Consider the following 15,717-nt stretch of genomic DNA (forward strand, 5'->3'; position numbering starts at 1 on the left):
GCTCAGAAGGGAAGTAGTGACTTTTGAAAGCAGACTTTGATGGAATGGTCTACGGGTGTCACGTTGCGTTTGCAGAGCCCCTGGTGTGCCTAAACAGTAGAAACCCCCACAAGTGACCCCATTTTAGAAACTAGACCCCCCAAGGAACTTATCTAGATATGTGGTGAGCACTTTGAACCCCCAAGTGCTTCACAGACGTTTACAACGCAGAGCCGTGAAAATAAAAAATCATTTTTCTTTCCTCAAAAATTATGTTTTAGCAAGCATTTTTTTAGATTCACAAGGGTAACAGGAGAAATTGGACCCCAGTAATTGTTGCGCAGTTTGTCCTGAGTATGCTGGTACCCCATATGTGGGGGTAAACCACTGTTTGGGCACACGTCGGGGCTCAGAATTGAGGGAGCACCATTTGACTTTTTGAATACGAGATTGGCTGGAATCAATGGTGGCGCCATGTTGCGTTTGGAGACCCCTGATGTGCCTAAACAGTGGTAACCCCTCAATTCTACCTCCAACACTAACCCCTCCACACCCCTAACCCTAATCCCAACTGTAGCCATAACCCTAATCACAACCCTAACCGCAACACACCCCTAACCACAACCCTAACCCCAACACACCCCTAATCCTAACCACAACCCTAATTCCAACCCTAACCCTAAGGCTATGTGCCCACGTTGCGGATTCGTGTGAGATATTTCCGCACCATTTTTGAAAAATCCGCGGGTAAAAGGCACTGCGTTTTACCTGCGGATTTTCCGCGGATTTCCAGTGTTTTTTGTGCGGATTTCACCTGCGGATTCCTATTGAGGAACAGGTGTAAAACGCTGCGGAATCCGCACAAAGAATTGACATGCTGCGGAAAATACAACGCAGCGTTTCCGCGCGGTATTTTCCGCACCATGGGCACAGCGGATTTGGTTTTTCATATGTTTACATGGTACTGTAAACCTGATGGAACACTGCTGCGAATCCGCAGCCAAATCCGCACCGTGTGCACATAGCCTAATTCTAAAGGTATGTGCACACGCTGCGGAAAACGCTGCGGATCCGCAGCAGTTTCCCATGAGTTTACAGTTCAATGTAAACCTACGGGAAACAAAAATCGCTGTACACATGCTGCGGAAAAACTGCACGGAAACGCAGCGGTTTACATTCCGCAGCATGTCACTTCTTTTGTGCGGATTCCGCAGCGGTTTTACAACTGCTCCAATAGAAAATCGCAGTTGTAAAACCGCAGTGAAATGCGCAGAAAAAAACGCGGTAAATCCGCCATAAATCCGCAGCGGTTTAGCACTGCGGATTTATCAAATCCGCAGCGGAAAAATCCGCAGAGGACCAGAATACGTGTGCACATACCGAAACCCTAACCCTAGCCCTAACCCTAGCCCTAACCCTTGCCCTAACCCTACCCCTAGCCCTAACCCTACCCCTAACCCTACCCCTAACCCTACCCCTAACCCTAACCCTAACCCTACCCCTAACCCTACCCCTAACCCTACCCCTAACCCTAACCCTATTCTAACATTAGTGGAAAAAAAAAAATTTCTTTATTTTTTTATTGTCCCTACCTATGGGGGTGACAAAGGGGGGGGGTCATTTATTATTTTTTTTATTTTGATCACTGAGATAGATTATATCTCAGTGATCAAAATGCACTTTGGAACGAATCTGCCGGCCGGCAGATTCGGCGGGCGCACTGCACATGCGCCCGCCATTTTGGAAGATGGCGGCGCCCAGGGAGAAGACGGACGGGACCCCGGCTGGATCGGTAAGTATGATGGGGTGGGGGGGACCACGGGGGGGGATCGGAGCACGGGGGGGGATCTGAGCACGGGGGGGGGAATCGGAGCGCGGGAGGGGTGGAACGGAGCATGGGGGGGCTGGAATGGAGCACGGGGGGGTGGAATGGAGCACCGGGGGGTGTGGATCGGAGTGCCGGGGGGGTGATTGGAGCACGGGGGGGTGATTGGAGCACGGGGGGAGCGGACAAGAGCACGGGGGGGAGCGGAGCACTGGACGGAGGGGAGCCGGAGCAGTGTACCGGCCATCGGGGGGCTGCGGGGGCGATCGGTGGGGTGGGGTGGGGGCACATTAGTATTTCCAGCCATGGCCGATGATATTTCAGCATCGGCCATGGCTGGATTGTAATATTTCACCCGTTATAATAGGTGAAATATTACAAATCGCTCTGATTGGCAGTTTCACTTTCAACAGCCAATCAGAGCGATCGTAGCCACGAGGGGGTGAAGCCACCCCCCCTGGGCTAAACTACCACTCCCCCTGTCCCTGCAGATCGGGTGAAATGGGAGTTAACCCTTTCACCCGATCTGCAGGGACGCGATCTTTCCATGACGCCGCATAGGCGTCATGGGTCGGAATGGCACCGACTTTCATGACGCCTACGTGGCGTCATGGGTCGGGAAGGGGTTAATACATAATATATTCAGTATGTAAAATGGGGGCAGGTCACTGAGGGATCAGTGACCTGTCATAAGCCATCAGTATAAATACAACAACCACAAGACACCATGGCTGATGAAATCCATCTTGTAGTTGTTGTGTAATCTTTATTTTCAGTTCTCAGTTAATGATATGCTCATGCTGCGGGGCGGCCTGTGGGGGGTCTTCATGTGGTGCTCTGATTACACTGGTCTACAACAACAACAAAATTCTGGCATGGACTTTAAGAACAGTTTTAGACTAATTTGAGGTGCTGAATTCAAATCTGATCTTATAATTTCTCTATCACATCACGTTTTTGCGCTATAGGTATATAGCCCAATTTCATGAATTCCATGATAAATATAAGTAGTGTATGAAAAGTGCCAGTTTATACGGTTCACTAAGGTAAATTTAGTTTTCATTTAGTCTCCCAATAAATGTGAGAATATCTTTGTTTTCTTTGAACATGCATAATTCCCATTTGTTATAAATAAGTAAACAAACAGTTTTCAACGTACACAACAATCGTGTGCAGGTACTGTTTTATTTATTGATATTTTCAATGAATTTTGATATTTATTGTTTTTATCCTGCTGTTTTTCTGTTTTTTGCTTGTGAATCAATACCTAAGGTGTGGGGGGGGGGACAGAAATTCAATGAACAACTCAGGTAGCTAACAACTTTTATCTTGTATGTCTCTGCAAGATGTTTTGCTGATCTAAGGCCGGTGTCACACTAACAGTATTTGGTCAGTATTTTACATCAGTATTTGTAAGCCAAAAGCAGGAGTGGAATAATCAGAGGAAAAGTATAATAGAAACATATTCACCACTTTGGCATTTATCACCCACTACTGGTTTTGGCTTACAAATACTGATGTAAAATGCTGACCAAATACTGCTAGTGTGACGGCAGCCTAACAATGGATCTACATCTCGCAGAAGACAGAGCTCAAATGATCCAAATATTTTTTGTGTCATCTGTGGAAACCTTACTGTGAAGACATTACTGACTTTGTTAGGAGGGTGCATTTTGCGTACTTCAAAGTAAAACTTGGATACCAAGACAAGCATTGGGCTCCTCACAAAGTGTGCAAAACCTGTATTGAGAGCTTGAGATCATGGTCTCAAGCACAGAAGGCTAAACTTCAGTTTGGAGTTCCTATGGTTTGGAGAGAACCAAGCAATCATTTAGAAGACTGCTATTTCTGCCTTGTCGATGTAAAAGGTTTCAATAAGAAAAACAAGCAATATTTGCAATACCCGAGTATCCCTTCAGCTATTCGACCAGTTGCCCATAGTGAAGACATACCTGTTCCAAAATTTACTGCGCTTCCAGAAAACGTTGACACAGAACTCTCCTCACATTATTATACTGATGAAGAAGACAGTCCAGATATTTTTCAGCCATGTGATGAAGATTGTGACAAACCAATTCTGTTTACTCAGTCTGCTTTGAATGATCTGGTTAGAGATCTTTATCTACCAAAAGAGTCTGCTGAACTATTGGCTTCAAGACTACAAGAGAATCGAATGTTGAAACCTGGTACAAGTGTCTCATTTTATCGTAACAGGGAAGCAGAACTGCGTAAGTACTTCCATTCAGATGGTCAGCTTGTCTATTGTACTGATGTTGAAGGGCTACTTCTCTTTATGGGACTTCCAGCATATGATTCAAGGGATTGGAGGCTTTTTATTGATAGTTCCAAAAGAAGTTTAAAATGTGTTCTGTTACACAATGGAAACAAGTATGGCTCTGTACCAATAGCTCATTCTGTAAAACTTAAAGAATAATATAAAAACATCAAGATTGCTCTAGAAAGGTTACAATATAATGTTCATGGGTGGTTACTTTGTGTTGATTTGAAAATGGTTAACTTTCTTTTGGGTCTGCAAGGAGGGTACACAAAACTCCCTTGTTTTCTGTGCTACTGGGACAGTAGAGCTACAGCAGAACATTGGGTGAAAACTGAATGGCCTCAGCGACAGAGTTTGGCATCTGGCGATAAGAATGTCATCCATGATCCTCTAGTGGATAGGAAGAACATGGTCTTTCCTCCCTTACACATAAAACTTGGATTGATGAAGCAGTTCATCAAAGCTCTCAATCACAGTGGAGAATGCTTTAACTATATATGTTCAACTTTTCCTGGTCTTAGTGAAGAGAAGATAAAGGCTGGAATATTTGATGGACCTCAAATAAGAACACTTAAGAGAGACCCAAATTTTATCACATCAATGAATGAGACAGAAGAAAGAGCTTGGAATGCATTTTGTAATGTGGTGCAGAATTTTCTAGGGAACAAGAAAGCAGAAACTATTCAGTATGTAAAATGGGGGCGGGTCACTGAGGGATCAGTGACCTGTCATAAGCCATCAGTATAAATACAACAACCACAAGACAGATTTCATTAACCAAGGTATCATTTTAATCAGCATAATGGTGCTGACCTGACACTGTCTGTAGGTTACTTTGCACAATCCTGCTGACAGGTTCCCTTTAAGGAGCATTGTGTTACCAAGAAAAGGAACCCCTCTAAGAAACTTTATATATAGTAAAACTAATAGGCTTTTAATTTTTTAAATATTTTAATATAGCCTTAGATAGAAACATTTTAACATTCTCATAGTGTAGATCTCTGTTTATTCAAAAAAGAAGTGAAGTCTAAAAAATGAACATTTAATTTGAAAAAGTAGTTTTAATCAAGATCTAAAGCCACAGCATAATCCTATGGCATTAATTCATATATAAAAAGATTGCATCATCCTACTCCTCCTTGTGATATATACAGTATATATTGTCTGTTTTTCCTCAGGAATGTTCAGAAGCTTGCATCTTGTGGACGGCAAACTTTCTTGTCACCATCTATAAAGAATGAATGGAAAATGGCAAAGATTGCACTTGTCATTATAACAGTATACGTACTGTCTTGGTCTCCATATGCTTGTGTCACATTGATTGCATGGGCTGGGTAAGCAAAATAAAAAAAATTGATAGAATTAATAATCATAATTCATGTAAGGGTGGTTTCACACTTGCGTTTTTGTCTGCAGCGTTTTTTTTCAAAAAAACGCATGCGTTTTTTTTTCCTATCTTTAACATTGAAAACGCATGCGTTTTTTTGTGTACGCGTTTGGTCGCGTTTTTTGACGCATGCGTTTTTTTACTGCATGCGTTCATTTTCTTAAATGCTACTTGTAGTATTTTTAGAAGCGTTTTTTGGACCAAAAAAAAAACGCATGCGTTTTCATGCGTTTTTTTTGGGTCAAAAAATACATTGGAGTCAATGGGGACGCATGCGTTTTTTGGTGCATGCGTTTTTTGCAGTAAAAAACGCATGCGTTTTTTTATTAAAAAACCAGAAAACACACTGATATGCCACCCCCCAGCATAAAGGTGATAAAGGGAACCTAACCCTACCCCTAACCCTACCCCTAACCCTACCCCTAACCCTAACCCTACCCCTAACTCTAAGGGATCCTAACCCTAACCCTACCCCTAACCCTACCCCTAACCCTAACCCTACCCCTAACCCTAAGGGATCCTAACCCTACCCCTACCCCTAACCCTACCCCTGACCCTAACCCTAACCCTACCCCTAACCCTAAGGGATCCTAACCCTAACCCTAATCCCTTTATGGTTAGGGTTAGGGTTAGGATTAGGGGTAGGGTTAGGGTTAGGGGTAGGGTTAGGGTTAGGGGTAGGGTTAGGGTTAGGATCCCTTAGGGTTAGGGGTAGGGTTAGGGGTAGGGTTAGGGGTAGGGTTAGGGTTAGGATCCCTTAGGGTTAGGGGTAGGGTTAGGGTTAGGGGTAGGGTTAGGGTTAGGGGTAGGGTTAGGGGTAGGATCCCTTTAGGGTTAGGGTTATGATCCCTACCCCTAACCCTACCCCTAACCCTAACCCTAACCCTAACTATTTCTGTTTATAGTGGGTTTTTTACTTTATTTTGATGATTGGCAGTTGTCACACATTTTTCTGCATGCGTTTAAAAAACGCAAACGCATGAAAAAACGCATGTAAACGCGGTAAAACGCCGCGTTTTTTTCACCACATGCAAAAACGCATGCGTCAAAAAAACGCAGCGTTTACACGCGTTTACATGCGTTTTTCACCATGCGGTTTTTTGCATTTTTTACCGCAAAAACGCACCCGAAAAAACGCCAATGTGAAACCAGCCTAAGTGATTAGTTTTTTCTGAGCATTTAACATGAGTATATATAATATACTGTATATATATATATATATATATATATATATATACTTAAAAGGTAACTGTACTTTCAGGAGTCTATTCAGATAAGCTGTCCTGCGTGAGCACATGATAACTAACACTGTATCTGGCCATTATATGACTTGTATCTTGCAATTTCAACAATTTTCCACTCTGCAGGTTCTATCTCTAATTTGCAATCCACTAGGAGTGGGGGCAGGAGATAGCTACAGTGATTTCTTCCATATGTAGCACACAGATAGAGATTCCAGTTCTTCAGTTGTTAGCATAAAGAGACAAGTTGCAGCAGCATGAAGGCTATTATTCAGCAGCAGTAAGCTGTCTGGATGTGAATCTGGTCTGATTTAAGGTAAATGACTTGATAGAAAGCTGGTCATGATCTTTGTATTTCTCCCTCTGCCTGTTTCCTCTCCCTGCTCCTTCCTTCTGCTCTTCTTCACCATTCCATTGTATATAATGGCCTATGTCACATGACATTATTGTGAGCTGGTAGTCCAGCTTGTCTGAGCAAGACAAATTTCGGATGTTTTTCAGACAGAATGAAAAGTTCAAGAGACAGTGGGAAGAGAAGAAATGTCTGATAAGTGAAAAAGAAACCTGAATTTCTGATAAGATATATTACAAAGTTTTCTATACTCACTTGTACTATTGAATCATGTAAATTTTGTTGAAAGTACAGTTCCATTTTAAGTTATAATGATAAATGGCCAAAGTTCTAAAAGAATAATCAGTAGACAAAGTTTCCCTGTTGATGTTCCATTATTTGTGTGTTGAAAAGGATTATCCAGGACTATCTAATTTTTACTATGGGCCTAAGAACTAACAGGCAGGTGGTTGCTAACTTCCTGCATGTTCTGCACATCACCAATCTCTGCTGGCACAGAGCAGTCACAGACCGCTCCAATCGCAATTCAGCGGTTCCTGCTTACATCATGTCAGCAAAGCAGAGGCTTCTCTTCTGCTCTGCTCTGTTGACAAGACATAACTGCCAACATCATGCTGATTGACAGTCAGCTCCCTACTGCCTAACTGTGGTGAGCAGGCTGCCATATCAGCATGATGTCTGCAGTCACACTCGCACAACAGAGCAGCCCAGAAGAAGAGCTGCTCTGTTAACATGGAGAAGCTTAATCACAGGACGGTGACAGCTGTAAGCCAGCACCCTCATAGTGCAGGCAGGTAATTGTCTCTGCTTGTAACTACCTGCCTGTCAATTTTAAGGCATATGGTAAAAAAAATAAGAGTTCTGAACAACCTGTCAGAAGGATTGTGCACAGTAACCTACACATACTATCAGGTCAGGGCCGTTATACTGATTAAAATGACACCATGGCTGATGAAATCCATCTTGTAGTTGTTGTGTAATCTTTATTTTCAGTTCTCAGTTAATGATATGCTCATGCTGCGGGGCGGCCTGTGGGGGGTCTTCATGTGGTGCTCTGATTACACTGGTCTACAACAACAACAAAATTCTGGCATGGACTTTAAGAACAGTTTTAGACTAATTTGAGGGTGCTGAATTCAAATCTGATCTTATAATTTTTCTATCACATCACGTTTTTGCGCTATAGGTATATAGCCCAATTTCATGAATTCCATGATAAATATAAGTAGTGTATGAAAAGTGCCAGTTTATACGGTTCACTAAGGTAAATTTAGTTTTCATTTAGTCTCCCAATAAATGTGAGAATATCTTTGTTTTCTTTGAACATGCATAATTCCCATTTGTTATAAGAAAGTAAACAAACAGTTTTCAACGTACACAACAATCGTGTGCAGGTACTGTTTTATTTATTGATATTTTCAATGAATTTTGATATTTATTGTTTTTATCCTGCTGTTTTTCTGTTTTTTGCTTGTGAATCAATACCTAAGGTGTGGGGGGGACAGAAATTCAATGAACAACTCAGGTAGCTAACAACTTTTATCTTGTATGTCTCTGCAAGATGTTTTGCTGATCTAAGGCCGGTGTCACACTAACAGTATTTGGTCAGTATTTTACATCAGTATTTGTAAGCCAAAAGCAGGAGTGGAATAATCAGAGGAAAAGTATAATAGAAACATATTCACCACTTTGGCATTTATCACCCACTCCTGGTTTTGGCTTACAAATGCTGACCAAATACTGCTAGTGTGACGGCAGCCTAACAATGGATCTACATCTCGCAGAAGACAGAGCTCAAATGATCCAAATATTTTTTGTGTCATCTGTGGAAACCTTACTGTGAAGACATTACTGACTTTGTTAAGAGGGTGTATTTTGCGTACTTCAAAGTAAAACTTGGATACCAAGACAAGCATTGGGCTCCTCACAAAGTGTGCAAAACCTGTATTGAGAGCTTGAGATCATGGTCTCAAGCACAGAAGGCTAAACTTCAGTTTGGAGTTCCTATGGCTTGGAGAGAACCAAGCAATCATTTAGAAGACTGCTATTTCTGCCTTGTCGATGTAAAAGGTTTCAATAAGAAAAACAAGCAATATTTGCAATACCCGAGTATCCCTTCAGCTATTCGACCAGTTGCCCATAGTGAAGACATACCTGTTCCAAAATTTACTGCGCTTCCAGAAAACGTTGACACAGAACTCTCCTCACATTATTATACTGATGAAGAAGACAGTCCAGATATTTTTCAGCCATGTGATGAAGATTGTGACAAACCAATTCTGTTTACTCAGTCTGCTTTGAATGATCTGGTTAGAGATCTTTATCTACCAAAAGAGTCTGCTGAACTATTGGCTTCAAGACTACAAGAGAATCGAATGTTGAAACCTGGTACAAGTGTCTCATTTTATCGTAACAGGGAAGCAGAACTGCGTAAGTACTTCCATTCAGATGGTCAGCTTGTCTATTGTACTGATGTTGAAGGGCTACTTCTCTTTATGGGACTTCCAGCATATGATTCAAGGGATTGGAGGCTTTTTATTGATAGTTCCAAAAGAAGTTTAAAATGTGTTCTGTTACACAATGGAAACAAGTATGGCTCTGTACCAATAGGTCATTCTGTAAAACTTAAAGAATAATATAAAAACATCAAGATTGCTCTAGAAAGGTTACAATATAATGTTCATGGGTGGTTACTTTGTGTTGATTTGAAAATGGTTAACTTTCTTTTGGGTCTGCAAGGAGGGTACACAAAACTCCCTTGTTTTCTGTGCTACTGGGACAGTAGAGCTACAGCAGAACATTGGGTGAAAACTGAATGGCCTCAGCGACAGAGTTTGGCATCTGGCGATAAGAATGTCATCCATGATCCTCTAGTGGATAGGAAGAACATGGTCTTTCCTCCCTTACACATAAAACTTGGATTGATGAAGCAGTTCATCAAAGCTCTCAATCACAGTGGAGAATGCTTTAACTATATATGTTCAACTTTTCCTGGTCTTAGTGAAGAGAAGATAAAGGCTGGAATATTTGATGGACCTCAAATAAGAACACTTAAGAGAGACCCAAATTTTATCACATCAATGAATGAGACAGAAGAAAGAGCTTGGAATGCATTTTGTAATGTGGTGCAGAATTTTCTAGGGAACAAGAAAGCAGAAACTATGAAGAGATTGTGGAAGAGCTACTAATGAGTGTGCGAAATCTTGGATGTAGAATGAGTATCAAGATTCACTATTTACACAGCCATTTGGACTTTTTTCCAGAGAACCTTGGGGATGTGAGCGAGGAACAAGGGGAGCGTTTTCATCAGGACATTAAAACAATGGAAAAACGGTATCAAGGCCGGTGGGACTCACATATGATGGCTGACTATTGCTAGAGCTTGATGAGAGACAACCCAGAAGCTGTACATCACAGAACAGCCAAGAAAAGAAAGTTCAAATAACTGCCATTTGTCATTCATCTGTGTGCCATATATATGTGTTTTTATATTTTGTAGTTCAATTCTGTAAGTATATTTGATTTGCTGTACATAGACTTTGTAATCTTTGATATTCCATGATTAAAAATATACAAAATGTAGTACCGAAAATCATGTGTTTTTATCATAAAACATTAGATAGGAGTAATTTTCATCAAAAATAGAAAATATTTTGAAATCCTGATGTGATAGCCAAAAACGGAGTTCATATTTGTAATTAGCAGCCAAAATTGACTTAAAATATGTTTTAAAACCCTTTGCCAGAAAAATTGCGTTGACCAGTGTTAGCTATTCATAATGCAGACTGCTGACGGGTCACTGATCCCTCACTGACTTGCCTCCTAGCTTACATAATGAATATTATATATATATATATATGTATGTGTATATATATATATATATATATATATAAACCCTTCTGCATGCAGGCTTCAGCCGCGGCACATGTGCTGCAGCATTATCGCATATGTACTGTGTATATAATTAATTTCTTTCAGGTTGTCCTGATATTAAAAAATAAATAAAAATACATTTGAAAATGGCTCCGGCCACTCCTGCGCAATAGAAGCTATCTGAGATTGATAGATGCTACTGCGCATGTGCCGGCGACTACATCTTTCTGGAGTAAAAAAAAATTCCTCCTCCAAGATTTCGCCGCATGTGCTGTAGCAGCTATCAGCGATTGCCAATAGCTGCTATTGAGCAGGTGCTGGAGGCGCCATCTTGCTATAGAAGAAAAGCAAATTTCCTCCTCCAAGATGGCGCCGACGAACCTGCATTGTAGCAGCTATCTGCGATCGCCGAAAGCTGCTACTGAGTATGTCCCGGTGGCACCATCTTGGAGGAAAAATTGTTTTTCTCTAGCAAGATGGTGCTGCTGCATGTGCAGTGACAGATATCGGACCACCGATAGCTGCTATTGCGCATTCATGGAGGGCGCCATTTTATAAATGGATTTTTTTGTGTGGGGGGGAATATCAGGATAACCTGACCCATATTAGTTATATACACAGTACATAGGTTTTTTTTCCAATATGTGTATATAATATTCATTATGTAAACTGTCAGCAGTCTGCATTATGAATACCTAATCAGAGCACCACATGCAGACCCCCCACAGGCTGCCCTGGAGCATGAGCATATCATTAACGCAAAACTGAAAATAAAGATTAAACAAACTCAAGATGGATTTCATTACCCAGGTATCATTTTAACCAGTATAACGGCTCCAACCTGACACTGTCTGTAGGGTACTGAGCACAATCCTGCTGACAGGTTCCCTTTAATAGTTTAAATTGCAGCCCTAAATCTGTTAAGTGAAAATGTTCAGATCTTGCACTGATTACTTTTCCCTTTCTATTTTAGCCACGGTAAATCTTTAACACCCTATTCCAAGACAGTTCCTGCAGTTATAGCTAAAGCTTCTGCAATTTATAATCCTATTATCTATGGAATAATACATCCAAAATACAGGTAAGTCTCTTTTCATTTAAATCTAAAAATTCTAAAAGTGTAGAAATTATTTTTGATGATTATTTATTACTAGATGGTGGCCCGATTCTAACGCATCGGGTATTCTAGAATATGTATGTATATAGCAGCCATATACTATATAGCACAGGCCACGTAGTATATAGGAGCCATGTAGTATATAGCTTACAAATAGTACGTGGCCAGTGCTATATAGTAGGTGGCTGCTATATACATACATACATATTGTAGAATACCCGATGCGTTGTATATAACGCAGCCCATGCAGTATCTAACACAGGCCACGTAGTATACAGCAGCCATGTAGTATATAACACTGCCCAAGTAGTATATAGCAGCCATGTAGTATATAGTACAACCCACGTAGTATATAGCAGCCATGTAGTATATAGTACTGCCCACGTAGTATATAGCAGCCATGTAGTATATAGTACTGCCCACATAGTATATAGCAGCCATGTAGTATATTGTACTGTCCACGTAGTATATAGCAGCCATGTAGTATATAGTACTGCCCACGTAGTATATAGCAGCCATGTAGTATATTGTACTGTCCACGTAGTATATAGCAGCCATGTAGTATATAGTACTGTCCACGTAGTATATAGGAGCCATGTAATATATAGTACTGCCCACGTAGTATATAGCAGCCATGTAGTATATTGTACTGTCCACGTAGTATATAGCAGCCATGTAGTATGTAGTACTGTCCACGTAGTATATAGGAGCCATGTAGTATATTGTACTGCCCACGTAGTATATAGCAGCCATGTAGTATATTGTACTGCCCACGTAGTATATAGCAGTCATGTAGTATACAGTACTGTCCACGTAGTATATAGCAGCCATGTAGTATATAGTACTGCCCACGTAGTATATAGCAGCCATGTAGTATATAACACTGCCCACGTAGTTTATAGCAGCCATGTAGTATACAGTACTGTCCACATAGTATATAGGAGCCATGTAGTATATAATACTGGAAAAAATAATATAATACACTGGCGCTCGGAGAATGGAGAGTAAAGGAGAAACAATGGTAGCTGCTGGTGATGAAAACAGGGTCTGTGTATCACCCTGTAGTTGAGTAGCAAAAGCGAAAAAAAATTTACATGCTAGAAAGCATGGCCCCAAGAGGCCTCAATCATGAAATTGAGCTATATGCTTTCTAATCCGTATTTTTAATTATTCATGTCTAGCCATCCCTGTATTAGGGATGTTTTGGGTTCAGGACTTAGTAGTGATCCTGAAAACAACCCCATCTTGGCACATTTATTACACAACCTGTTTTTTTATTAAAATGTGCAAGGTTTTTATATTTTTAATATATTTTTTTCTCTTATTTTTTTATTTTTTTCTCTTTTTTCCTCTATTTTTTTTTTTTTTTTTTTTATATCCCCCTTCTACACATTTCTTATTTATTAATTCCTACTATTGTCATAGCAGACTAGGTTCTAGTAACCAGTTTTTTAAAGTTTATAATGTAGCATTTTTTCTATCCTCGCGTTTTTATTTCCATTAATAAAGTTGTAATTGTTTTTATCATTGTAGATTTCATGTCATTTCCCCCCTTCCCCCTTTTTTTCGCCATCTAATCAAGCCCAAGATCCTGGGCATTAAACCATTAGAATTATCCCAGTGTCCATTTAGTGGCACCATCTCTCATATATCCCTCAGTTTTCTTTCTTATACAAATTCCATGTGCCCGTTATCCAGGTCTCCCTATTATCCACTAAGTATGCCATTTGTATCACTGAATCAGGCACTTAGACAAAGTACTTTCAAGATCTTAATCAATACTTTCCCCCTCCATTTGGTGTACTAATTACGCTGCATCAATTAGGGATACTAGGAGAGGGCGGGCGGGTAGACGCTATATAAGGGGAGGGCTCCATGGGGAACTCCAGCCCTGACGAAGAAGGATCGCTTCCTTCGAAACGCGTTGGATTGGATAATCCTCACACGCGCCCGCCCATTAGCTGTGACATCACGCTACTCGCCACGCCCCTTACACACGCCGCCACCGCTTCGGCGTCGCTTCCGGCCTGGGCACGCTAGAAGTTGGCGGCTTTCTCCTAGCTCCAGCGTCCACCCTGCTATCCAGGCTTGTGCGGACCTAGGCGCTATATTCAGCCCACGATCCAGCAGCACGGAGCCAGGCACTTAGCTCCAGGAAGATCTACGTTCCCACCATCTTCTCAGCATATACTAAGTGCACTATTCCAACTGTTGCCAGCCCCTTACTTGCTGGATATTATCCTCATGCACAGCTCGTAGTGCAAGTATAGGCACCCATACCAGCGCAGGTGATCTACTACTGTTTTTTTCAGTATATAATACTGCCCACGTAGTATATAGCAGCCATGTAGTATACAGTACTGTCCACGTAGTATATAGGAGCCATGTAGTATATAACACTGCCCACGTAGTATATAGCAGCCATGTAGCCAACGCAGCCCACGCAGTATTTAGCAGTGTGGGCACATATCCCTGTTAAAGAAAAATAATTAAAATAAAAAATAGTTACATACTCACCCCCTGGGATCCAAAGGCGCTGTGGCGATGGGCGCGCGGCTTCCGTTCCCAGGATGCATTGCGAAATTACCCAGAAGACTTAGTGTGGAATTAATTAAATGCCGCTGTCAGATATTGCAGATATTGACAATGGGATTTCACAGGTTAAAAGCTGCAAGCTCTGCTCCACTCATGGCAGTTAAAGGTGTAAATTACCATACTTTCTATCGTGATGATGGGAGCTTCTTTTTCATTTAATGGAAGTATTGTACAGCTGAAACTAGAAGTTTGCATACACTATATAAAAAGACACATATGCATGTCTATCTCAATATCTGACATGAAATCAGAATAAACCTTTCCTGTTTTAGGTCAATTAGGGTTACCATAACTATTAATATTTGCCAAATGCAAGAATAAGGAGAGAGAGAATGTTTAAGGCATTTTTATTACTTACTGCAAAGTCAAAAGTTTGCATACACTAAGATTACTATGCCTTTAAACTATATTATACTGCCCATATGATGATGTCATGTGTTTTGAAGCTTCCGATAGTTTTTTTGGCAACATCTGAGTTAATTAGAGACACACATGTGGGTGCATTTTACTGTACGACTAAAACACACTAGGGTTGAGCGAAACGGATCGGACAAATTAAAAAATCGCCGACTTTCGGCAAAGTTGGGTTTCGTGAAACCCGACCCGATCCTAGTGTGGGATCGGCCATGAGGTCGGCGATGATCGACCCAAAGTCGTGTTTCGTATGACGTTTTCAGTGCCATTTTTCAGCCAATGAAGGAGGACGCAGAGTGTGGGCAGCGTGATGACATAGGTCTCGGTCCCCACCATCTTAGAGAAGGGCATGACAGTGATTGGCTTGCTTTCTGTGGCGTCACAGGGGCTATAAAGGTGCGTGCACGCCGACCGCCATCTTACTTCTGCCAATTGTAGCATAGGGAGAGGTTGCTGCAGCTTCATCAGAAGAAGGGATATAGTTAGGGAGGGAAGATTAACCCCAAACTGCTTGTGCTGTAGCGATTTCCACTGTTCAACACCACCTTTTCCTGGCAGGGACAGTGGAGATTATATTTTTGTGCATCAGCTCTGTAGCTTATTAGGCTGCCTTATAAGGCTCCCTGATCGCTGCATTGCTGTTTGCACACCGCTGT

General features: G+C 41.4%; 1 protein-coding gene across 1 annotated transcript in view; it reads left to right on the forward strand.

Moving 5' to 3' along the window:
* The window catches only part of LOC138658225 (melanopsin-B-like), a 297,854-nt gene that overhangs the window by 218,743 nt on the left and 63,394 nt on the right, over positions 1-15,717 (forward strand). Inside the window, exons 6-7 of the mRNA XM_069745729.1 lie at positions 5,261-5,416; positions 11,909-12,016. Coding sequence (XP_069601830.1) covers positions 5,261-5,416; positions 11,909-12,016 — 264 coding nt within the window. The remainder of the gene's footprint in view (positions 1-5,260; positions 5,417-11,908; positions 12,017-15,717) is intronic.

This window comes from Ranitomeya imitator, chromosome 1 (genome assembly GCF_032444005.1).
Source record: "Ranitomeya imitator isolate aRanImi1 chromosome 1, aRanImi1.pri, whole genome shotgun sequence".
In the NCBI taxonomy this organism is placed as follows: domain Eukaryota; kingdom Metazoa; phylum Chordata; class Amphibia; order Anura; family Dendrobatidae; genus Ranitomeya; species Ranitomeya imitator.